Source organism: Ostrinia nubilalis, chromosome 10, assembly GCF_963855985.1.
Source record: "Ostrinia nubilalis chromosome 10, ilOstNubi1.1, whole genome shotgun sequence".
Lineage (NCBI taxonomy): Eukaryota > Metazoa > Arthropoda > Insecta > Lepidoptera > Crambidae > Ostrinia > Ostrinia nubilalis.
Genome location: NC_087097.1, coordinates 4,252,041 through 4,277,276, shown reverse-complemented (window position 1 = coordinate 4,277,276; position 25,236 = coordinate 4,252,041). Strand labels below are relative to the sequence as shown.

Here is a 25,236-nt window from a genome sequence, read left to right as displayed (position 1 = left end):
CCGGCCGCGGCTCCGGCAGAAGAGGCTTCTCAGCCTCGTCGTCCGACTGCTTGTCTTTCTTCCGCCATCCAAACTTTCGCCTTTATAATATTAGTAGGAAGTAGGATGGACACTTACTTAGCTTCCGTCTCCACATCGTCCTTAGCCTCTGGCTCCGGCAGAAGAGGCTTCTCGGCCTCGTCGTCCGACTGCTTGTCTTTCTTCCGCCATCCAAACTTTCGCCTTTATAATATTAGTAGGAAGTAGGATGGACACTTACTTAGCTTCCGTCTCCACATCGTCCTTAGCCTCTGGCTCCGGCAGAAGAGGCTTCTCGGCCTCGTCGTCCGACTGCTTGTCTTTCTTCCGCCATCCAAACTTTCGCCTTTATAATATTAGTAGGAAGTAGGATGGACACTTACTTAGCTTCCGTTTCCACATCGTCCTTAGCCGCGGGCTCCGGCAGAAGAGGCTTCTCGGCCTCGTCGTCCGACTGCTTGTCTTTCTTCCGCCATCCAAACTTTCGCCTTTATAATATTAGTAGGAAGTAGGATGGACACTTACTTAGCTTCCGTTTCCACATCGTCCTTAGCCGCGGGCTCCGGCAGAAGAGGCTTCTCGGCCTCGTCGTCCGACTGCTTGTCTTTCTTCCGCCATCCAAACTTTCGCCTTTATAATATTAGTAGGAAGTAGGATGGACACTTACTTAGCTTCCGTCTCCACATCGTCCTTAGCCTCTGGCTCCGGCAGAAGAGGCTTCTCGGCCTCGTCGTCCGACTGCTTGTCTTTCTTCCGCCATCCAAACTTTCGCCTTTATAATATTAGTAGGAAGTAGGATGGACACTTACTTAGCTTCCGTTTCCACATCGTCCTTAGCCGCGGGCTCCGGCAGAAGAGGCTTCTCGGCCTCGTCGTCCGACTGCTTGTCTTTCTTCCGCCATCCAAACTTTCGCCTTTATAATATAAGTAGGAAGTAGGATGGACACTTACTTAGCTTCCGTCTCCACATCGTCCTTAGCCTCTGGCTCCGGCAGAAGAGGCTTCTCGGCCTCGTCGTCCGACTGCTTGTCTTTCTTCCGCCATCCAAACTTTCGCCTTTATAATATTAGTAGGAAGTAGGATGGACACTTACTTAGCTTCCGTTTCCACATCGTCCTTAGCCGCGGGCTCCGGCAGAAGAGGCTTCTCGGCCTCGTCGTCCGACTGCTTGTCTTTCTTCCGCCATCCAAACTTTCGCCTTTATAATATTAGTAGGAAGTAGGATGGACACTTACTTAGCTTCCGTCTCCACATCGTCCTTAGCCTCTGGCTCCGGCAGAAGAGGCTTCTCGGCCTCGTCGTCCGACTGCTTGTCTTTCTTCCGCCATCCAAACTTTCGCCTTTATAATATTAGTAGGAAGTAGGATGGACACTTACTTAGCTTCCGTTTCCACATCGTCCTTAGCCGCGGGCTCCGGCAGAAGAGGCTTCTCGGCCTCGTCGTCCGACTGCTTGTCTTTCTTCCGCCATCCAAACTTTCGCCTTTATAATATTAGTAGGAAGTAGGATGGACACTTACTTAGCTTCCGTTTCCACATCGTCCTTAGCCTCGGGCTCCGGCAGAAGAGGCTTCTCAGCCTCGTCGTCCGACTGCTTGTCTTTCTTCCGCCATCCAAACTTTCGCCTTTATAATATTAGTAGGAAGTAGGATGGACACTTACTTAGCTTCCGTTTCCACATCGTCCTTAGCCTCTGGCTCCGGCAGAAGAGGCTTCTCAGCCTCGTCGTCCGACTGCTTGTCTTTCTTCCGCCATCCAAACTTTCGCCTTTATAATATTAGTAGGAAGTAGGATGGACACTTACTTAGCTTCCGTCTCCACATCGTCCTTAGCCTCGGGCTCCGGCAGAAGAGGCTTCTCGGCCTCGTCGTCCGACTGCTTGTCTTTCTTCCGCCATCCAAACTTTCGCCTTTATAATATAAGTAGGAAGTAGGATGGACACTTACTTAGCTTCCGTCTCCACATCGTCCTTAGCCTCGGGCTCCGGCAGAAGAGGCTTCTCGGCCTCGTCGTCCGACTGCTTGTCTTTCTTCCGCCATCCAAACTTTCGCCTTTATATTATAGTAGGAAGTAGGATGGACACTTACTTAGCTTCCGTCTCCACATCGTCCTTAGCCTCTGGCTCCGGCAGAAGAGGCTTCTCGGCCTCGTCGTCCGACTGCTTGTCTTTCTTCCGCCATCCAAACTTTCGCCTTTATAATATAAGTAGGAAGTAGGATGGACACTTACTTAGCCTCCGTCTCCACATCGTCCTTAGCCGCGGGCTCCGGCAGAAGAGGCTTCTCAGCCTCCTCGTCCGACTGCTTGTCTTTCTTCCGCCATCCAAACTTTCGCCTTTATATTATAGTAGGAAGTAGGATGGACACTTACTTAGCTTCCGTTTCCACATCGTCCTTAGCCTCGGGCTCCGGCAGAAGAGGCTTCTCAGCCTCGTCGTCCGACTGCTTGTCTTTCTTCCGCCATCCAAACTTTCGCCTTTATATTATAGTAGGAAGTAGGATGGACACTTACTTAGCTTCCGTCTCCACATCGTCCTTAGCCTCGGGCTCCGGCAGAAGAGGCTTCTCAGCCTCGTCGTCCGACTGCTTGTCTTTCTTCCGCCATCCAAACTTTCGCCTTTATAATATTAGTAGGAAGTAGGATGGACACTTACTTAGCTTCCGTTTCCACATCGTCCTTAGCCTCGGGCTCCGGCAGAAGAGGCTACTCGGCCTCGTCGTCCGACTGCTTGTCTTTCTTCCGCCATCCAAACTTTCGCCTTTATAGTATTAGCACAGAATAATAATAAGTACTTCGTACAGAAGATTTTCTTCGCGAAGGTATTTAAAAAAATGTATGCTCAATGTCGTTAACAATATAGTGTAATTTAGCTTGTCTCAAGAGTCGAGCACCATTTTGTTGACAAACGTCAGTGATCGGTACTGCGCCGAAGACATAGGGCTGACTTCGGTAAAATGATGTGTGACGTGAGGTGCCAAACTGCGAAAAATGGCGGAGGAAAAATACATGAACAAGCATGAATTATATTTTGTGTTTCTAATATTATTCAGGCAGTAAAAAAATACTGTAGAGTATTAATTGCACCACCGTTTTTACATATGGTTTATTGTCTTTACAATGCAAATGGGTGAAGAATACGTGCGTGTGTCAATACTCGCTCGTGATTGTCCTGTCGATTTGGTATCTCAGGAGGGGTAGTCGCGCGTGTTTTGTTTTCGATGCAAACTCGCGGAGATGAACAGGCCTGGTATTAGTAGGAAGTAGGATGGACACTTACTTAGTCTCCGTCTCCACATCGTCCTTAGCCTCGGGCTCCGGGGGCGGCGCCTCGGCCGCGGGCTCCGGCAGAAGAGGCTTCTCAGCCTCGTCGTCCGACTGCTTGTCTTTCTTCCGCTTCTTCTTGTTTTTGGCAGCTTTATCGCTGTCCGAACCCGGCCCGCGGTATTCGTACTGAAATTGATGTTATTTGGTGAGTTATTGAGTCAATAGGGAAGTTTAGGCATCAAGTGGGTATTGTGTGGGAAGCTTAATACGCCACGGATGTCATATTTAATTCTGAACGTACCGAGAGTTTTAGTTTTAGTTACATAATCACGTGTGAAGTACATTTATTTATTTATAGAAACCAACAGCGATACATTGAAAATATTAGTTATAAGATTAGTTACATTGTTTGAATGCGTAAATTTTACATAAAAACTCATTTTGTTGTTGCAAGTAGGCTTTTCAAAAGCACTTTTACACGTCTCAGTATTAAGTTAACCATACCACTGCTTCGGGAGTTCGGGACAATATATGGGCCAGTGCCGTCAGCTTTGTCACGCTACACAAAGCGACAGTACGCTACACAACGCGACAGCACGCTACACAACGCAACAGTATGCTACACAACGCGACAGTACGCTACACAACGCGACAACGCGCTACACTACGCTACATTTACCTTGTAAAGCGGCCAGAAGGAAGCAAAGAAGCCGACGTCCTCAGTAAGATTGGGCAGTAGCCACAGGTGGTGACGAGCCAGCGTCAGCACCCATACGAGACAGAACACCACCACACGTAGCACGGCAAGAGCGATGATCAGTACGCTACATAACGCGGCAGTACGCTACATAACCAGTAAGCTTCACGCGCGGCAGTAAGCTACACAACGCGACAACACGCTACATAACGCAACAACACGCTACACAACGCGACAACACGCTACATAACGCAACAACACGCTACACAACGCGACAGTACGCTACATCACGCTACATTTACCTTGTAAAGCGGCCAGAAGGAAGCAAAGAAGCCGACGTCCTCAGTAAGGTTAGGCAGCAGCCACAGGTGGTGACGAGCCAGCGTCAGCACCCATACGAGACAGAACACCACCACACGTAGCACGGTAAGAACGATGATCATGACACTACATACGCTACATAACGCGGCAGTACGCTACATAACCAGTAAGCTTCACGAGCGGCAGTAAGTTATACAACGCGACAACACGCTACACAACGCGACAACACGCTACACTACGCTACATTTACCTTGTAAAGCGGCCAGAAGGATGCAAAGAATCCAACATCTTCAGTAAGGTTCGGTAGCAGCCACAGGTGGTGACGAGCCAGCGTCAGCACCCATACGAGACAGAACACCACCACACGTAGCACGGCAAGAGCGATGATCATGACGCTACATACGCGACTGTACGCTACACAACGCGACAGTACGCTACATAACGCGACAGCACGCTACACAACGCGGCAGTACGCTACACAACGCGACAACACGCTACATAACGCGACAGTACGCTACACAACGCGACAACGCGCTACATTTACCTTGTAAAGCGGCCAGAAGGAAGCAAAGAATCCAACATCCTCAGTAAGGTTAGGCAGCAGCCACAGGTGGTGACGAGCCAGCATCAGCACCCATACGAGACAGAACACCACCACACGTAGCACGGCAAGTGCGATGATCACTTTGCTACATACGCGACAGTACGCTACACAACGCGACAGTACGCTACACAACGCGACAGCACGCTACACAACGCGACAGTACGCTACACAACGCGACAGTACGCTACACAACGCGACAGTACGCTACACAACGCGACAGTACGCTACACAACGCGACAGTACGCTACACAATGCGACAACACGCTACACAACGCGACAATACGCTACACTACGCGATAGTACGCTACACAAGGCGATAGTACGCTACAAAACGCGACAACGCGCTACACAACGCGACAGTACGCTACTCAACACGACAACACGCTACACAACGCGACAGTACGCTACACAACACGACAGTACGCTACACAACGCGATAGTACGCTACACAATGCGACAACACGCTACACAACGCGACAGCACGCTACACAACTCGACAGTACGCTACACAACGCGACAGTACGCTACACAACACGACAGTACGCTACACAACGCGACAGCACGCTACACAACGCGACAATACGCTACACAACGCGAGAGTATGCTACACAACGCGACAGTACGCTACACAACGCGACAGTACGCTACACAACGCGACAACACGCTACACTACGCTACATTTACCTTGTAAAGCGGCCAGAAGGAAGGAAAGAAGCCGACATCCTCAGTAAGATTAGGTAGCAGCCACAGGTGGTGACGAGCCAGCGTCAGCACCCATACGAGACAGAACACCACCACACGTAGCACGGCAAGAGCGATGATCATGACGCTACATACGCGACTGTACGCTACACAACGCGACAGTACGCTACATAACGCGACAGCACGCTACACAACGCGGCAGTACGCTACACAACGCGACAACACGCTACATAACGCGACAGTACGCTACACAACGCGACAACGCGCTACATTTACCTTGTAAAGCGGCCAGAAGGAAGCAAAGAATCCAACATCCTCAGTAAGGTTAGGCAGCAGCCACAGGTGGTGACGAGCCAGCGTCAGCACCCATACGAGACAGAACACCACCACACGTAGCACGGCAAGTGCGATGATCACTTTGCTACATACGCGACAGTACGCTACACAACGCGACAGTACGCTACACAACGCGACAGCACGCTACACAACGCGACAGTACGCTACACAACGCGACAGTACGCTACACAACGCGACAGTACGCTACACAACGCGACAGTACGCTACACAACGCGACAGTACGCTACACAATGCGACAACACGCTACACAACGCGACAATACGCTACACTACGCGATAGTACGCTACACAAGGCGATAGTACGCTACAAAACGCGACAACGCGCTACACAACGCGACAGTACGCTACTCAACACGACAACACGCTACACAACGCGACAGTACGCTACACAACACGACAGTACGCTACACAACGCGATAGTACGCTACACAATGCGACAACACGCTACACAACGCGACAGCACGCTACACAACTCGACAGTACGCTACACAACGCGACAGTACGCTACACAACACGACAGTACGCTACACAACGCGACAGCACGCTACACAACGCGACAATACGCTACACAACGCGAGAGTATGCTACACAACGCGACAGTACGCTACACAACGCGACAGTACGCTACACAACGCGACAACACGCTACACTACGCTACATTTACCTTGTAAAGCGGCCAGAAGGAAGGAAAGAAGCCGACATCCTCAGTAAGATTAGGTAGCAGCCACAGGTGGTGACGAGCCAGCGTCAGCACCCATACGAGACAGAACACCACCACACGTAGCACGGCAAGTGCGATTATCATGACACTACATACACGACTGTATGCTACACAACGCGATAGTACGCTACACAACGCGACAACATGCTACACAACGCGACAGCACACTACACAACGCGACAACACGCTACATAACACGATAGTACGCTACACAACGCGACAGTACGCTACACAACGCGACAGTACGCTACACAACGCGACAGTACGCTACACAACGCGACAGCGCGCTACACTACGCTACATTTACCTTGTAAAGCGGCCAGAAGGATGCAAAGAATCCAACATCTTCAGTAAGGTTCGGTAGCAGCCACAGGTGGTGACGAGCCAGCGTCAGCACCCATACGAGACATAACACCACCACACGTAGCACGGCAAGAGCGATGATCATGACACTACATACGCGACTGTACGCTACATAGCGCTTCACACGCGGCAGTACGCTACACAACGCGACAGTACGCTACAAAACGCGACAACGCGCTACACTACGCTACATTTACCTTGTAAAGCGGCCAGAAGGAAGCAAAGAATCCAACATCTTCAGTAAGGTTCGGTAGCAGCCACAGGTGGTGACGAGCCAGCGTCAGCACCCATACAAGACAGAACACCACCACACGTAGCACGGCAAGAGCGATTATCATGACCAGGAATGCGGCCGCTGCGATACTTAGGTAGTACACGCCTTTTCTGTGGACAAATAAAATAAGATTTTAATCAAATGCAAATTTTAAATAAAAGCGGAGTGGCTTTGGTCTCATTTTAGCAGATGTTTTGGGTGACGCAGCTATTTTCCATTACTTGCACTAATATAATAAATAGCGACGCCTCCCGAGCTAAAATCCATTAAGCTGTGTTTAGGCTACAGAATGTGCAAAAAATACAGTCGAAAAATATAATCCTTCTGGTGTAGACGAATAAAAAGCGAAAAAAAATTTTTTTTGCCCTACCAGCGCTTCGAGACAAACATTTTGCAAGTGCTTTTGCAACAACATTCTCACGTGGGCGGGGCACATAGCTCGTAGAGACGATGGCCGTTGAAGCAGAAAAGTTCTCGAGTGGCGGCCACGGGCCGGAAGACGTGGGCAGGCCTCCCACTAGGTGGACCGACGATCTGGTAAAGGTCGCGGGAAGAGCCTGGATGCGGTAGTGCAGGACCGGTCATTATGGAAATCCTTTGGGGGAGGCCTTTGTCCAGCAGTGGACGTCATTTAGCTGAAACGAACGATTCTCACCTGACAGTAGCCGGCCACAGCGGGAACATACAAACGCCGATGGTTCCCAAGACGACCAGGGCTCCACACACCCAGTAGTACCACGGCATCGGGTCGTAGATCCACACGTACGCTTCCACTGTGTCTAGGAACACTTGGTCGAGATGCATCTCGAGACGGATCTTGCGTTTGTCCATCAATATTCTCACCTGACAGTGGCGGGCCACAGCGGGAACATACAAACGCCGATGGTTCCCAAGACGACCAGTGCGCCGCACACCCAGTAGTACCACGGCATCGGGTCGTAGATCCACACGTACGCATCCACTGTGTCTAAGAAGACCTGGTCCAGATGCATCTAGAGACGGATCTTGCGTTTCTTTATTAATATTCTCACCTAACAGTGGCGGGCCACAGCGGGAACATGCAAACTCCGATGGTCCCCAAGACGACCAGGGCGCCGCACACCCAGTAGTACCACGGCATCGGGTCGTAGATCCACACGTACGCATCCACTGTCTAAGAACACTGGGTCCAGATGCATCTCGAGACGGATCTTGCGTTTTTCCAACAATATCTCACCTGACAGTGGCAGGCCACAGCGGGAACATGCAAACTCCGATGGTTCCCAAGACGACCAGTGCGCCGCACACCCAGTCGTACCACGGCATCGGGTCGTAGATCCACACGTAAGCGTCCGCTGTGTCTAAGAAGACCTGGTCCAGGTGTATCTTGAGACGGATCTTGCGTTACTACAACAATATCTCACCTGACAGTAGCCGGCCACAGCGGGAACATACAAACTCCGATGGTTCCCAAGACGACCAGTGCGCCGCACACCCAGTAGTACCACGGCATCGGGTCGTAGATCCACACGTACGCTTCCACTGTCTAAGAACACCTGCTCCAGATGCATCTAGAGACGGATCTTGCGTTTCTACAACAATATCTCACCTGACAGTAGCCGGCCACAGCGGGAACATACAAACTCCGATGGTTCCCAAGACGACCAGTGCGCCGCACACCCAGTAGTACCACGGCATCGGGTCGTAGATCCACACGTACGCATCCACTGTGTCTAAGAAGACCTGGTCCAGGTGCATCTTGAGACGGAACTTGCGTTTTTCCATCAATATCTCACCTGACAGTGGCGGGCCACAGCGGGAACATACAAACGCCGATGGTTCCCAAGACGACCAGTGCGCCGCACACCCAGTAGTACCACGGCATCGGGTCGTAGATCCACACGTAGGCATCCACTGTCTAAGAAGACCTGGTCCAGATGCATCTTGAGACTGATCTTGCGTTTCTCCATCAATATTCTCACCTGACAGTGGCGGGCCACAGCGGGAACATACAAACTCCGATGGTTCCCAAGACGACCAGGGCTCCACACACCCAGTAGTACCACGGCATCGGGTCGTAGATCCACACGTACGCTTCCACTGTGTCTAGGAACACTTGGTCGAGATGCATCTCGAGACGGATCTTGCGTTTGTCCATCAATATTCTCACCTGACAGTGGCGGGCCACAGCGGGAACATACAAACTCCGATGGTTCCCAGGACGACCAGGGCTCCACACACCCAGTAGTACCACGGCATCGGGTCGTAGATCCACACGTACGCTTCCACTGTTCAAGAACACTTGGTCCAAATGAATCTCGAGACGGATCTTGCGTTTCTCCGTCAATATTCTCACCTGACAGTGGCGGGCCACAGCGGGAACATACAAACTCCAATGGTTCCCAAGACGACCAGTGCGCCGCACACCCAATAGTACCACGGCATCGGGTCGTAGATCCACACGTAAGCATCCGCTGTATCCAGGAACACCTGGTCCAGATGCATCTCGAGACGGATCTTGCGTTTCTTTTTCTCCTTCTCTTTGTCTTTGCTGTCTTTATCCTGGAAATATAAAATCATTCATTTGAATAATATTTTAATAATACAAACCGATTGATCGAGATGATTGTTTTTACGAACGACAGCCAAGCACGTGCAATAAATATTCTAAAGCACGACTTCCAATGAAATCCCAATTCGTTTTCAAAATAAGATAAACATGAAAAAGCCATCTGGCTTTTTTTTTAGCCAAGTTAGAGAACAAGTGACGTTATAAATATCCTATTCATTCAGTTGATGACTTAATTTTACAGATGTTCAATACAACTCTATTTACTCAATAATCCATTAAATAACACTGCATTTACCTTGCCCTCACAGGCACTGGCCTGGCTCTTCTCTCCGTCTTTTTCGTCGCCACTCTTGCTGGTCTTCTCTGCATCTTTCTTTTTGGATTTTCCCTTTAACTCTTGTTCAGTGACCGGTACCTAGAAATAGAAAAGGTTTCAATACAATAACATTGAATAAATAGTTTGTATGCGTATCTGCTGGATTGTCTTCATAGAAGACTTCTTCAACCACTCCTAGGCATCTAAAAAACCTTTGAAATGATAGCAAATCATCCCTTAGTTGCCTTTTACGAAGAGTGGAGGTGGTACTCTGCCGGAATCACACGGCTTAATTTACTACTGTTAATTGTGAAAAATATAAAACGTTAAAATAGCGGTATCGTTATAGCCAATGAGCTGCTGTCATAGTGACATTGACGTAATGTCAATGTCACATGAGAATCAAACGTCAGAATAGAGGGCATAATAGTCAAACGTCAGAATAGTGCGCACGTGACATTGGCGGAACAGTGTGCCCTGTGGCGAAAAACACAAGTTCATCGCCATTAAAAGAAGAAGAAGAAGAATAGAGGGACGCGCGGAGACGACTCCGCGCGCTTTTGTGCTAAGTGATGAATTGTATCTAAACTATGGCAATGTAATGTACAAGATGAGTATCCAGTGTTTTATTTATGAGAATAAATCTACCGGCCTCTAATACTACTTAGGAACAAATATGCGATCATTAGGCGGTATGCCTATCCAACCTGTCTGGCTAGCGCGGGAAGTGTAGGCCAAATCCTACATTAGCCTCCGGTAAATTCAAATCAAATCAATAAAATTAAAGATTTCTTGATTTTGATTTGATAAAGTAGCAGTCTTTCCCAAAGTGGGCGATAACGCCCCCTTGTGGGCGCTGCAGGATTAAAGGGGGGCGGTAAGAGACCCAGAAAAAAAATCGGGACGTTGTGTAGAGGCTTGGGAGGCGTCATTTACTAGGAGGACTCTTAGACACCGACTGAGCACTCGACACTCGACTACAAATGAGGGCGCTAAAAAGAATTTATTCTCAAATTGGACAGTAGTCAAAATAAGTTTGGGAACCGCTGAAGTAGCTTTTAGAAACTGTATGGCCTGATGATGATGATAAATTCTACTTGTACTATAAAATTAGAATGTACTCCTGCAGGAAAACCAAATAATCTGATCATGAAAAACACAACTTACCTTTTTAGCCCTGTGGAATAGTTTGTGCAAGAGCATTTGATGCAGGTAGTCTGTGACGTCATGGCGGGTGGTGAAGACCGGGTTCTTCCCAGTGGCCCATTTGGAAGTTAGTAGCGCGTCAACTGCTTTTGCGCCTAGAAAAAAACATATTTTGAATTAGTTTACATCAGAAGAAAGCTATTACAGACAACGGCGAATGAAGTTAAACTGTGGGATGTGAAAAGGCACTTACAGGGCAGATATGTACCATCCTAGACTGCATCTCACTTAACACCAGGTGCGACCGTCGTTGTCTGGGTGCTAATGTATAGCCTAATGTTTGGTACCACTGAGGCATTTACTTTATATTAATTAACAAAGTTAACCTATATTAATGGACTATCGATAAAGGAAGCAAATTATTTGAATAACGGTGTTCAACTATGCTGACCATAAGACAGGATTATAGAGAGTGCGAAAGACATTAATTGAAAAAATAAAGAAGTATGGAACGTTAACCTAACATTCATACATAGGTGTTTTATTCCTCCTCCGATAACAAAGTTTGTATAATTTACATAAATAGGTCATTTTTATCGCTACGATTAGTTCCATGTTAACGCTCTACGCAGTTAAAACAGCTCGATAACCCGTTTACAAAGCTATGGTTTTTATTAGCGGTCCATAAAAACTAAAAGTGGCTCTTTGCTTCATTGAATCATATCTTACGTCTTCATTACTCAAGTAATTGAGGATTCAAGTGACATGATTCCAAGCCTTCAAGATGCATTGGATCTAGGTTAAATTATTTATGGGGACACGAAAATTTTCGCGGTTTTGCAACAAAAATAAACATATTATTTTGTCAGTTACTATGCTACTGCTTATTCCTGTCACTGGTGTTTACTTACATACGTATTTACAAAAAAAATATTTACGTATGTTTATATCCGTTGCAGCGTTGTCTTATACCCATAGCATGTACAACTTTGTATAGATTAGGACTTTAGACTCTACAAAATATCCAAGTACATTTTATTTACTGATTTTCTCCCCATTTAATTTAGCTAGAACTGCTGTTCTTGTCGTGTCGACAACAAACCGACACAGTGTCAGCCCAAAACTCTGCTACAAGAGTGGCGTTGTCAGTAGCATTAAATCTTCCTGCGGCAGTTGTTTGGGCACCCAGGGCACAACATCATGTGCTTCATCGACTGTGTATAACCAGGCCTGTTCATCTCCGCGAGTTTACATCGAAAACAAAACACGCACGATGGCCCACCTACAGGATACTATTCGACAAAGCCTCGCATACGAGCGAACATTGACTCACACACGCGTATTCTTGTGTATGATGGAAGAAAATGGTGTACTAAATACTGTGCAATATTTAACTGCCTAAATAATAATAAGAACACAGAATGAACTTTTTTAAGTTGCCTCAAGACACTGAGAGGTAAATCAGTAGTTAATATTATTCATGATAATTCATGCTAAATCATGTATTTTCTCCGCCATTTTCCGCAGTTTGGCACCTCACGTCACATCATTTTACCGAAGTCAGCCCTATAGCTTCGGCGCAGTGCCGATCACCGACGTTTGTCAACAAAATGGTGCTTGACTCTTGAGACAGGCTAAATTACACCATATTGTTAATGACATTGAGCATACATTTTTTTAAATACCTTCGCGAAGTAAAACTTCTGTACTTAGTACTTATTATTATTCTGTGGTATAACGTTGCAGCGTGGGGAGTGTAGGCCAAATCTCTGAGAAAATGATCAGATGATGATGATTTACTGAAGTATTTATTTCCCTCCGTATAACGTCATCATGCTGTAGGTCAGTAACTCATTACATAGTTGCATGGCTAATCAAAAGATCATGAATGCTCTAATTGCACAAAAGTGGTTTCTTCATTGTCATTTTATGTAAATTGCCGCTAAGTGATTTAATCAGTGTAATGCTTGGCAATTGTTCTTATTGTCTGTTTTTACAAGGGTTTTAATAAATAATAACGTTAAGTAGACTATAATTTTCCTGAGGCAGTGTCTGCGAAGATTTATGTTACAGAAAAACCTTAATTATGCTGTCTACAAAGATAACGTGTCGCTATAGTGACGTTGTTGTTTTGCACCGTGAACCCCATGACGGTAGTCGGTAACGGTACACGACAGATAGTGATGGTGAATATGACGGAGCTTAACAACTTTCCTGCCGGCTGAAATTTTTGGTGTATGGCCAAAACATTTTAACTACTATATTGCCGCAAACTGACTATTCTAAGACATTATGCAAAATTCTGAAACTACAAACAAACTAGATAATAAAAATACCAATAAATAATAATATTCACAACAATTTTTACGTGTAAATATTGAAATAAGTAAAGAAGTCGGTAGTTATAATGATTGATTTATTTGCTGAAACTCTTTACCAGCGATGTGTCGTTACTCGTTTACCTAGTAGTTTTCCCCAATTAAGTTGTTTTCATTGTGAAGAATGTGTAGCTGCATTGAATTGATTTGTTCTTTGACTACAGGGCGTAGGTCAAAATGACGCGAGTTGAAAAAGATTTTTCATGGCTTTTAAGGTTCCGTAGTCAAGACAAGAACCCTTATTTATATTGATTTCGCCATCATTTAATTTTATAAAAATACAGACGATCATCAGGTTCTACTTTAGCTTGATTTTACTTATTTTATCTAATGCACAGTCATTAGTAATTGTCATTATGGTAATGTTTTGATTTACATCTATTAACAACTAGCGGCCGCCCGCGACTTCGTACGCGTGGATCCCGTTTTACCCCCTTTTCCCGAATTTTCTTTGCTATAAACCTCACGGAGCCCGAGACCTTTCCAACGAATGCAAAACCGTGGAAATCGGTTCGTGCGTTCTGGAGTTATAGCGTCAGGGAGGAAAACCCGACTTATTTTTATATAGTAGATGAATACCATTGCAATGATATAGGTACCTACTTACTCGTAGCATCAGTGTTCAGTGGCATAGTGTGGACTAATTTAGACATGGACGAGGTTGCATGCGTATTTAGATTATTTCCATAGAGCCATGAAAAGCCTAGCGTCAGAAAAACAAAAAAAAATCTTCTGTCCTGTGATTGATCGAAAATTGAACTTTAATCATTTCAAAGCCTCAATCTATACCTACTTGAAATTGAATCTACTTTTAAACGTCTGTAATCTAAATAAATAAAAGGAGAAACTGACTGACTCACTGACATATCAACGCACAGCCTAAACGGCTAAACGTAGGCACTTGAAATTTGGAAGGGACGTAGCTTAGGTACCGTAGAGGTGCACTAAGAAAGGAATTCCCGAAATTCCCACGGGAACGGGAATAAGCGGGAAAATCCTTTTGTATGAAAAATCTAAACCGCTTAAGTTACACGCTTGAAATTTGGCATGCAGGTACCTTAGTAAACTTAAAGCTTAGTTACAACAGGATATTGCAAAATTCTCACGGGAACGGAAGTTAGCGGGAAAAAAAACATTTGTATGAAAAAATCTAAACCGCTTAAGATAGATGAAGGGGGTAAAACGGGATCCACGCGTACGAAGTCGCGGGCGGCCGCTAGTACGGACACAAGAGTGAAATTCGTGACGACGTGACGAGAATGCGACTCTACTACGACATACTGACACAGTAGAGTCACGCCATGATGTTACTATTGGTCAATTTACGTCATTCGTTTAAATTCCGAGAACATGTCAGAGTTCTAAATTACTCCTAGTAATAAAGTCCTTTACCTTTTTATTTTGTTTTTAGTATCTACCGTTGTAGATATTAACCGTTTGGTTAAGAGGCGTAATTTTGTAAGCATCGAATTCTATTTTTTCTATAAGAATTTGTAACGGTATTTGCTCTACATTTTTGAGTCACCATGTTCCGTTTTTGTAAACGAAAACTGTAGGTGTTATAAAGAATTTATTATAATAACAACACCTACATACATCAGTGGTTCTCCTCTGAAAAATACCCAAAATATTCAAATTATGCAATTCATAAGTTTCGTATGTGAATTTAAATTCTTTTCAATGTAAAAAAAATACGCCCCTAAGTTTATTTCACAAAGCTCTACGGTTAACTTATTAAAAACTATAACTAACCTGTAAAATACTCGACATGATGGTTCAAGAACTTGGTCTTCTTAGTAGGCACGTTGGCCTTCAGCCATTTCGCCACCGATAACTCCTGGCTTGTCGGCTTCTCAGATTCAGTTGGTTCGCCAAACTCCTGCGGATATAAATAATAATCGTTATAACTCAGCTATACAACTTGCGAAGTTGACCGAAGTTAGTCGAAGTAGGATAGTGTGGACACGCACTTCAGTTCGTTTCGTGCAGCCTCGCCTCGCCTCGCCTGACTTCAGATCATTATTGTCGGTATTGCACCCGAGTCAAAAGCGTTTTGAAGTTTGAAACACGAAGTGTCTGACTGTGGAACACGTACGACTAAGTCTAGCCGAGTGGTGTCCACTTTCCTAAACCGGAATATTCTATGTTTTCCTGGATCCTAATAAATCTCTTTACCAAATTGTATCTAAATCGGCTCAGCGACTACACAACAAACAAAAGTTAGTTACATTCGCAATATAAATATTTCTCACTCGCTGACCCCGCGAACTCTGTTCCGCCTTAAAGGCAATAAATAAGCTATCGCAATTTTTCCTTATTTTCTCACCGTTTAGACCTACCCTGGACTACGACAAACATTTTAAAAACAAAAATCAGCTCAATCGGCCCAGCCTTTCTCGAGTTTTAATCAGACTAACGAACAGCAATTCATTTTTCAAATTTTCATGAAAATTCCATGCTCTAAAAACTTTTGGCAAAGCGAACTAAAGCAGTTCTACAGTAGTAATATGCGACCTAGTAGAATGCCGGCGTTACGTAAGACATTGAATGAAGATGACCATGACTTTGAACTGCTGATGATTAACATGCATTACCTAACTATGGTAAGTAGCTAATAGCTTGATAGTGATACGCGAAGATTAAGACAAAATTATTTAATCTATACTAATATTATAAAGCTGAAGAGTTTGTTTCTTTGAACTAAAGTTCTCAGAAACTATTGGTCCGATTTGAAAAAACTCTTTTTGTGTTATAGCCCATTTATCGAGGAAGGCTTTATTTGGGCTATATAACATCACCTTACAGCCAATATGGGCGGAGCAGTGAAGAAAAATGTCGCAAAAACGGAAATATTATTCAAACTATTTTCATTACGAAGTCGCATTTATTTCAGACAAGTTAGGCCACCAGCCCCTCTAGACAAAACAAAATAAAAGTGATTTACGGGACGGATCTTCCTCTCGTTCCCACCACTTAAATCCCTCTATAGATCTAATATACCTGACCTAAGAAGGTTGTGGACTCTCGAGAGAAGTTCAAATTCTTACCTTACACCAACCTAAAATATAGGTCGCTCTTTGTCAGACTATTCAGGAAATACCACTTAAAGATAGAAAAGTAATAAAGGAGAGTTACTACCGATAATCGGCAACTAAATAAATTAAAAGAAAAGTAAGCGTGAATAGGAAGACAGTGAAGAAAGAAAGTAATAAGAATATCACCCAGAGAAGGCAGAACGTTTTTTTAGATCACAAAAAGAACACAAACACAGTCACAGTTTCCAAACTTAAAACACACAAAAACAAAATCCTTCTGGAAAAATACTCACAAACTCCCTAGCCATAGCACAGTTAAAAAGCACAGTTAGAGTTATATTGGCACTACCTATCACTAGGACAGTTATGCGAGTTGTGCGTCCACCGACCAGTGAAAGTAGGTCGCAGAACGAATTACATGTATAACAAACTTCTTATGTCGGATTGGGCATGGTGGAAGAAGTAGGCCTACCATCACTAGTATTGTGTGAGATTTTTTTAATTAGAGCATGATATTTGATTAAAAATCTCGAAGTATGTTTAATCCTAATGAGAATACGAATTAGACGCGAATACGTAGCATGTTTTAAAAGAAAAATTAAGATTAATAAGCAATAAGTTAAGCTTGATAATGAGCATTTTACACAAACTTTCAATTTCAGTATTTTTTAACTGTAATAACTCTGTTTCATGAGAATACCTACTGTGTGGTAAAACAGTTTTATACAAGAATACTTAGCATGTTTTATAGCAGAGTTATGAGAAAGAAGTTAAAGGCTGGCTTGCACCATCTTACTTTACAAACATCAAAAATCTGTCAAACTCCATACAAAAAACACCGGTTATCGTCATAGTTACTGTTAAAGTGGTGCAACTTAGCCTAAGCGTATTAATGACCAGTTTTTCGTTAGGTTAAACCTTTGATTTTATTCAATAAATTGCAGCACGGTTATAAAATATTATAAAATAACTGTAAACAGTTACGTCGTTACACCTGAGGCGATGAAGCAAAATAATGACGCTATACGATGCTCAAAATTATTCAATAAAAACTCCTTTGATTCCTGCTACTGCGACGTTGGCGCATCCTTTACCCATTGTCCGCAGCTCGTTCGAAGTTTACGTTTCTTTCCACGGGTTATCCCACATTCGTCAAGTCCCATCCTAGCGATTTTCGAACGTGTGCGTTTTTTTTTTCGAGCGCGCGCATTTCTCGAGCGGGGGTCGAGCGTTTCTTGCGAGTGTAAGTTTAACGAACGCAATCATAAAAAAATCGTAGCGTGAATTAAATGCATCCCTTAGGTACGAACTTTATAACTTTCGATAACATTCTTGTTCAAATTAAACATTTTATAATGTAGTACACATGCCTTATTCCTAGTTATTCCTAAGTAATTAATTATTTTATATTTTGTATGATGCAATACAAGACAGACTTACTCATACTTAATCTCAATCTTTTCAATGGTTTAATTTAATTTTGTTACGTTTTCGCAGTACGCCTATTATGCACGGTATTTACGAAACGACGAAAACAATGGACTATGTAGTTAGGCGCTACTATTTTGCAAGGATCGCCACTACAAACGATTAACTCCGACTAAGCTTAACTTATAAAATTTAAGACAGATATTATATTTAATGAAATTAATATTTAAAGGTTTTACGTCTATCAAACGCCTAGAAAATGCGGACGAAAACAATGGACTATGTAGTTAGGCGTTACATGTTATTTTACAAATATCGCCGCTACAAATGATTAGCTCCGACAAAGCCTAACTTAATCAGTAATTTAAGACAAATATTATATTTATTTAATGATCTTATTATTTAATGGTTATCATCTGAAAGACATTATTGCTTTCAGGACAAATGATGATTTTAACTTAAGTTTTGTAAGCTGCACATGAATTTCCATTAATCTATCTACTAGACGCTTACCTAAATGATTTACTGAAGTATTTTTTTAAAGGATTTGGATATTGGAATTATTTTTAATGGTGTCAACAACCTTTCTAGGTATATTACTCTTGAAGTAAATGTGCAAGTAAAGAAATGTTTTTATTTTGTACAAAAGTTGGTTGCACGTGTTGCAATGTTAAAGAGACAAATAAAAAATTACCCCAATTTCAAGATAGTAAATAACAAATGTCAATTGTAGAAAACAAAAAAAAGCAGAGTGCGATTCAAATGTGACTCACGATAAACATACTTTGGTGTCAATGAAGCAAACATAACACTTGAAAATGTGAAAATTTAATATGATATGGACAAACCTTTTTTCGCTGCAAAAATAACAACAATCAAACTTTAATAAAGCAAGCAATGTGTCAATCAATGATGTATTATAGGAATCACGATTTAATGGAAATCACATCACAAAATAATTTTAGAAATTTGATGTTGATTAATGTGCTTGTAAATGGTAACAAATTAACACAAAAACCAGTTTAATTAGAATATTAATCAAATTGTTACCTAGGCCACAACTGGTAATAATGTATAATACATTACGATAGTAAGTTCCACGATAAAAAATGACGCGGTAGGCACTTTCAGTATAAAATATTTCACTACTTTCTTTGTGAATACTTTGTTCCTGAAAAGTGCAGTATGTTTATTGTTTACTCGGCGGATGAAGCATGCTCATGACATGTTGGATGAATAACCAAAATAGCCGAATCACTAAATGCAAGCACGTAAAACTACGCACAACATACAATGATATATTTGAGTCCCGACAAACAATGCGCGTCACAGGAAGGACGCCTTTGTGCGACTACGTTGAATTAGGCTATACATAGACAGAATTCATTTCCACCATATGATTCAGGGAAAATAAAGACGCACGTATTCCTTGAGGGAAAAACCGCAATACGGAATTACAGAAACGTAGACAAAAACAACACACACCACATTTTCAGATGCCACATTTAAGTTTAATTATGCACTCACCTCTTTACGCTTTTTAGTTTTCCTTTTGTCTGCCATTGTAAATAAAATTTGTCAACGTTGCGGATATTTCTTGCCTGAAATGAATGAACAATTTCCAATTTCCACTTTTCTGTTTCTTGTCTGACTGACGATGACACTTATAGCAAAGAGCTTAAAAGAGTAAGAGACGGCACTCCATAGATATTTTTTGAGCTCACGCACACATATGCATTTTAGAGAACGACCCGCAAATCTTTACCAACCGCACAAACTACAGGCGGAGCTACCAACATAATGCCTTATTTTCTGACAGTATTAGTGACGTTCGTAATAACTTATCGATTATCGATACTTTGCTAGGGTTGTAATTGCATATCGATATCTAGTATAGGAACCTTCAATATTTTAATGATTACTATTTTTATTTTATACTATGTGTAAGTAAAACGAAGTTTTGTAACGTAAATTATTTATTTCGAAATAAAATAGGTATATTACAATAAGTATTGAACATGACATAGCAGTTGTAGGCATGAGGAATTATTGAAAATTATAACAAAGTACAGAAATGATAATTAACTTTTATTTTCACAACTTTTTCTAAGAAAAAATAGGATTTTTATTTATAAACATCTTTAATTTTCTTATCAGCTGATCGAACCTCAGCCCTAAGATTACTTTTCAATGCTTTGTTGCTGTGCTTTTTTACTTTTGTCAGCAAAATTGTTTTCACTTTTTATGAAGCTGTCATTAATGATTTTACAACTTTTTCTTAGAAAAAGGTAACTTAATATTTTAAACATCTTATCATAAATTTCTTTATTATGTTGTTGACATTTAAACCAACTAAAATTACAATTTGTACTCAACATTAAGAAAATGAATTTTCCAACATTTTCCATATATATCTGGTCGGCAATATGGTCATGATAAAATTGTTTAGCTTCATTTACGGTGGTACATAATTGAATTGTTGGATAAACGAGACTTTTTTTATCATGCCACCATTCGCGAAGAGATATATATGCATACAAATCATTGTCAACAGGAGTTTTCACGCTCAAACACTCTTCACAAATTAAACAAGAACTGTTCTGTAATAGTTTGGCAGCTAAATACCCGCTTACATATACTACTGGTTGGTTTTCAAGGCTACACAAATTTTCAATGGGCTGTTCTAAGTTTTCAGGGACCGGGATAGACAACACAGGATAAAATTCAGTGTCTGTGGAATCTTGAACATTAATTTTTATTTCTGTTGTTTTTAAATTAGTTTTTAAAATGTCTTTATATTCCAGCATATGTTTATTGTTGTCTGCTTCACAATTAGCACTTCTGCTATGAGGCACTTTCAGCCCAGTAACCATGCTTGTTTTAAGCGCTGCAGTAAAGTGCGTGATAGTGGGATTTCTATTGGTTACACTGTGTTGCCTAATGATTCCAAATAAGTTTTCCAGAGAGTCTTGGTTAAACTGTCTAAGGTTCATATATTTAAACCCTTCATTCTTTAACTTTTCCCAAATATCGTTTAAGGATTTGATAGATATTTGATATCCCTTTACGCATTTAACATTTTTTAGTATCGTGTTTTCTGCTGTTATAAATTTTATGGTTTTTAACTTATCAGTATAAAAGGTCCAAGACTCAATGTGATTACTTGATGTGGAAACATTTTCCCGGATCCCTTTCTTTACGTCATTTAAAGATGATGGACCATTTGTACAATCAAATAGTTTATCTAACTGTTCAATCACAAATGCTGTATCATTGCAATCAGAAACTTCTTTCCATGACATCATTTTTAAAATAGCTGCCACGGTATTACTCAGAGCATGCGCAGCATACTTCACCCTCATCTTAGTTTTGAATGTTGGATTTACAATGGTACTATTCAGTTTTTTAAAATTTAAAAAATTTCTGTTGTGTTCTTCTGCAACTACCAAATGCCTCCATTGTGCAATTTTTCCATCGAAAGACATATTTCCACTTTTAAAGAAATTGTTTCGTAATGATTTGAACAAGTGAGGGATGTCATAGATTATAAAAATTTTGTCATTATTTACAGAGAAAAAGTTGCTATCTATGCCTTGTCCACAGTTTCTTTTTAACATGTTAAGAGCTCCTATATTTGTAGATCCCTGATCACAAACTGTTGTTAGAACCATAAATCCGATTTCTTTTAATTTTTTGATGATGTCCGATATAATTTTTGCCAGTTTTGCTGTTGATATTGTGCCTTCCACAAAATAGTGCGCAATATATTGTTTGTATTTATGTTTAGCACCCTGTATCATAAACAATAACGCATGGTCTGCAATTTTCTTTTCTCGTCCCATGTTCTCGCCCTCTCCATAATCCACGTAGCCATCCACTTTATCAGCAATTTCGTTATAAATTATCCGTTTCTTTAACGCCATCTCGTCAAATATTAACGAGCAATATTTATTTTCCTTTGGCATACTTGATGCTTTTGCCTCTAACATATCAATTATATTTTTATTTATACCAGGCTCCATTGGTATATTTTTTAAAATCCTTTGGAGCGTTTTAGTGCTTGGTAGCGTAAACAGCTTTTGCATATAGCGGTATGCTTTAGGGGACCGTTTAAATATAGCCAAAGCATATATTTTGTTGGCTAAAGTCCACCTTTTTCCTTGTGACTTTTTTTTGTTATTCTGCACTCTGCACTACATCCTTTACTAACGATGTCAGCACTTCCGAATCTAACTTGTCTAAATTCACTCTTGACTTCGCTATATTCCTTATTGTTTTTTTTGCATTTTGTAACTGTCGCCAAAGCCTCTTCTCTTTAATTGTAAATGTTGATGAAGTGTCTGTAATAAAAACATTTCCATTAGTAAAAAAACAACATTAAAGCAAATTGAATTGAGTATTGGTTAATTAATCAGCAATTTTACTTTTTTAAATTAGGTATGTTTTATCTTACCTTTCATTTCAATGTTTTTCTTAGGTCTTTTATAACTGTGGACTAATATTTCTGCCTGTGCATCTTGATGGCAAATGTTTTTATCATCTGAAATATTATAAATATGCAAATTAGTTTAAAATTTATTTTGTTGTTTTATGAAACATATTATTTCCAAATCAATCAATCATTATCAAGTTTTAAAAAAATGCAAAGACAGGATAATGATAGCTCTTCTCATAAAATATGAAGCGTGGGCCCACCTTCAATAATAATGACATAATATTAAATTAAAGGCATTTAGAGGTTTTAATGTTCTGCATTCTGGATGCGGTCTGCGGGTATGTCAAGACAATCTGTAAGTGGTCGTGATAAGGCAATCAGTCACGTGTGCTTTGCGTTCTTTGTTCGTATCCGCACGGTCAAATCGCATTAATATAAAATGTACAGAAACCTAGAATGTTGTACATATAAGTTCATTTTGACCTGACTGCAGACTGCAGAACGCATCCAGGGTGGCATTCTTTAGTTTGAGGGAAGGCATATTTTAGAAGGTAAATAATTAGTTTGTACACTTACCATGAGTAATGGGTTTATAGGTCATATGTTCTGGTGCATTGGAAGTAGAAGGAAGAGGTTCAAAAGTTGTTTTCGCAGAAATACCAGAATCTGGTATATCCACAGCTCCCAAACATGTTGAATTTAGTTGTTTGGTTGTAGTTGTAAGGGGAACTGAAAGCAGATAATGAAATGTGAATTGGGTAATAAAATGTCATGTTCTTACCCAACTTTAGGGTACAATCAGTCTAGTACATGTCTTGCTCACATTAAAAATTACTAGCTTATAAATATTATTAAACTAGCTGACCTGGCTAATTAATGTAGATTGCCTAAAATTTTTCAAATTGGTCTGGTACTTTTTTTGAAGAATTTGTATTACACAAATTACTAAAGTCCCTCTAACTCAACACACATTCTAAGCTAAATTGTGTTACGAGTGGGTTTACTACAATATTCAAGCTGTGGGGTTCTAACCCGCACTTTAAGCTATCTTGGCTTCGAGTTACGGAGCCGATCAAATACAAACAAACAATTAAATATTTCCTTTTTATATTATTAGTATAATTTTAGATAAACATACCTCGTTCAACTGGATTTGACTTCTTTGGAATGCAATATGAATGATCATAAAAAACTGTAACAAAGTATAGATATAATTAATAATTGAAATTATATATTATTTATTGATAAGCATACAACACATGTTTGTGGTTACAAAGAAAGAACCTTGTTAAATTGCATTCGGTTGGTTTGTTTTGGAAACCAAAGAAAATTAATTAAGACATCTAAATAATTCAGAAAAATTGATAGATAGTAAATTAAATTTAAAAAAAAAAATTGAAGTCGTCATCATACCTGTCTTGAGGTTTTCTTTATTGGAGTCTTTTACATGAAGAGGAAACTCTGTCAAAACTTCATCTGGCAAGATGGGATTGCTCAATTCCAGTGTTGGAATAGCTGAGTTCTTCAGCCGAGTTCCTTTGGCATTGAAGGATTCAGGAGTGAAGTGCCCACCACAAACAAACTTCAGTTGGTGTAACTTTTCAATAGGTACATATGCTAAGTCTTCTATGCCAGCATTTTTAACCCACATTCGACAACTGAAATAAGAAATACCTATTAGAAAAGAAAAAGAATAACAAACTGAAATTTATTCATCAACTAATTTCTTTTAGTATTGTTATGCAATTCATTTACAGAGTACGAAACAAAATACTGAAATTAAAAATTGGTTATGGTTATTTACTGTATGATTAAAAATATTAATCCCAGCCTTTAAGTTTACACAATCAGTAAAATTATCTTGTAATAAATGAGTGTTATTAGAAACTTACCGGTCAGAATCCAGAGGAAACCTACTCAAAAGTAAGGGTGATCCACCACGACTTCGCCTCTTATTACAAATAACGCACTTCTTGTTGTTTCTACTCTCCATTATCAGTAGAAGCCTAAAATGAAATAGGTATTAATTAAACAAAGCCTATAATTTCTCTCCAACCAGTGTCAATGCCCTGGTTCATGCATTTACCAGTTTTGAAAGTACATTTACATTTTCATCACATAGGGTTGTTTTTAATGAATAATAGATTTGTAATAGATCTAATATTTCAAGTAAGTAGATAACATACCCATTAAACAGAAAAGTAAATAAGAGTTTAAACTTCTGTAGAAGTTGAAACACAGCTTATTTATAAGAGTCTCTATCTCACAAAAAACATAACACTGAACAGCAAACTTTATCACGCCCGATACGGAGGAACTTAATCAACTCAACGTAAACGACAGAAAAGTTTATTTACAGTAATATTGCACCAAATCTGAGAAAATAACTTCACACGAATCAATTCGCCGGTTAAAAACTCAAACTCAATTGACAGACATTTTTTTTCATTTGTCAAACTAACAATACTACCAACATAAGGACACTAACAATTATTTTTAGTATGGTGGTATTGATCCGCGGGTTCCCCTGCTATAGTGAAATCAATCCAAAATGCACTTTATTGCTTAAGGGATAAGGTTGTATATCAATTGCTACATATAGAGACTAGTTTTTGTATGAGAAGTGTC

General features: G+C 41.2%; 2 protein-coding genes across 2 annotated transcripts in view; both read right to left on the bottom strand.

Annotated features, from left to right (window-relative positions):
• Positions 1–19,837, bottom strand: part of LOC135075714 (translocation protein SEC62) — a 23,932-nt gene extending 4,095 nt beyond the window's left edge. Inside the window, exons 1-7 of the mRNA XM_063970168.1 lie at positions 19,701–19,837; positions 15,463–15,589; positions 11,354–11,487; positions 10,166–10,285; positions 9,655–9,860; positions 7,243–7,429; positions 3,295–3,467 (exon numbers count right to left, since the gene is read on the bottom strand). Coding sequence (XP_063826238.1) covers positions 3,295–3,467; positions 7,243–7,429; positions 9,655–9,860; positions 10,166–10,285; positions 11,354–11,487; positions 15,463–15,589; positions 19,701–19,736 — 983 coding nt within the window. The 5' untranslated portion in view covers positions 19,737–19,837. The remainder of the gene's footprint in view (positions 1–3,294; positions 3,468–7,242; positions 7,430–9,654; positions 9,861–10,165; positions 10,286–11,353; positions 11,488–15,462; positions 15,590–19,700) is intronic.
• Positions 19,838–25,236, bottom strand: LOC135075410 (THAP domain-containing protein 5-like). Its single transcript, XM_063969853.1, has 7 exons — positions 24,501–25,236; positions 24,022–24,266; positions 23,747–23,800; positions 23,185–23,337; positions 22,627–22,713; positions 22,366–22,513; positions 19,838–19,850 (listed from the first exon to the last, which is right to left on the bottom strand). Exons 1-7 carry the CDS (start codon positions 24,599–24,601, stop codon positions 19,838–19,840), a joined length of 801 nt encoding a protein of 266 aa, XP_063825923.1. The 5' UTR covers positions 24,602–25,236.

What these genes read in the sequence shown, in the direction of transcription:
- LOC135075410 (XM_063969853.1), bottom strand. Translation starts at nt 24,601, where the DNA reads ATGGAGAGTAGAAACAACAAGAAGTGCGTTATTTGTAATAAGAGGCGA. An exon ending in TAAAGAAAACCTCAAGACAG is followed by an intron (nt 23,801 to 24,021) that starts GTATGATGACGA and finishes ACTTTGTTACAG; the next exon opens with TTTTTTATGATCATTCATAT. An exon ending in GAAAAACATTGAAATGAAAG is followed by an intron (nt 22,514 to 22,626) that starts GTAAGATAAAAC and finishes TTTTTATTACAG; the next exon opens with ACACTTCATCAACATTTACA.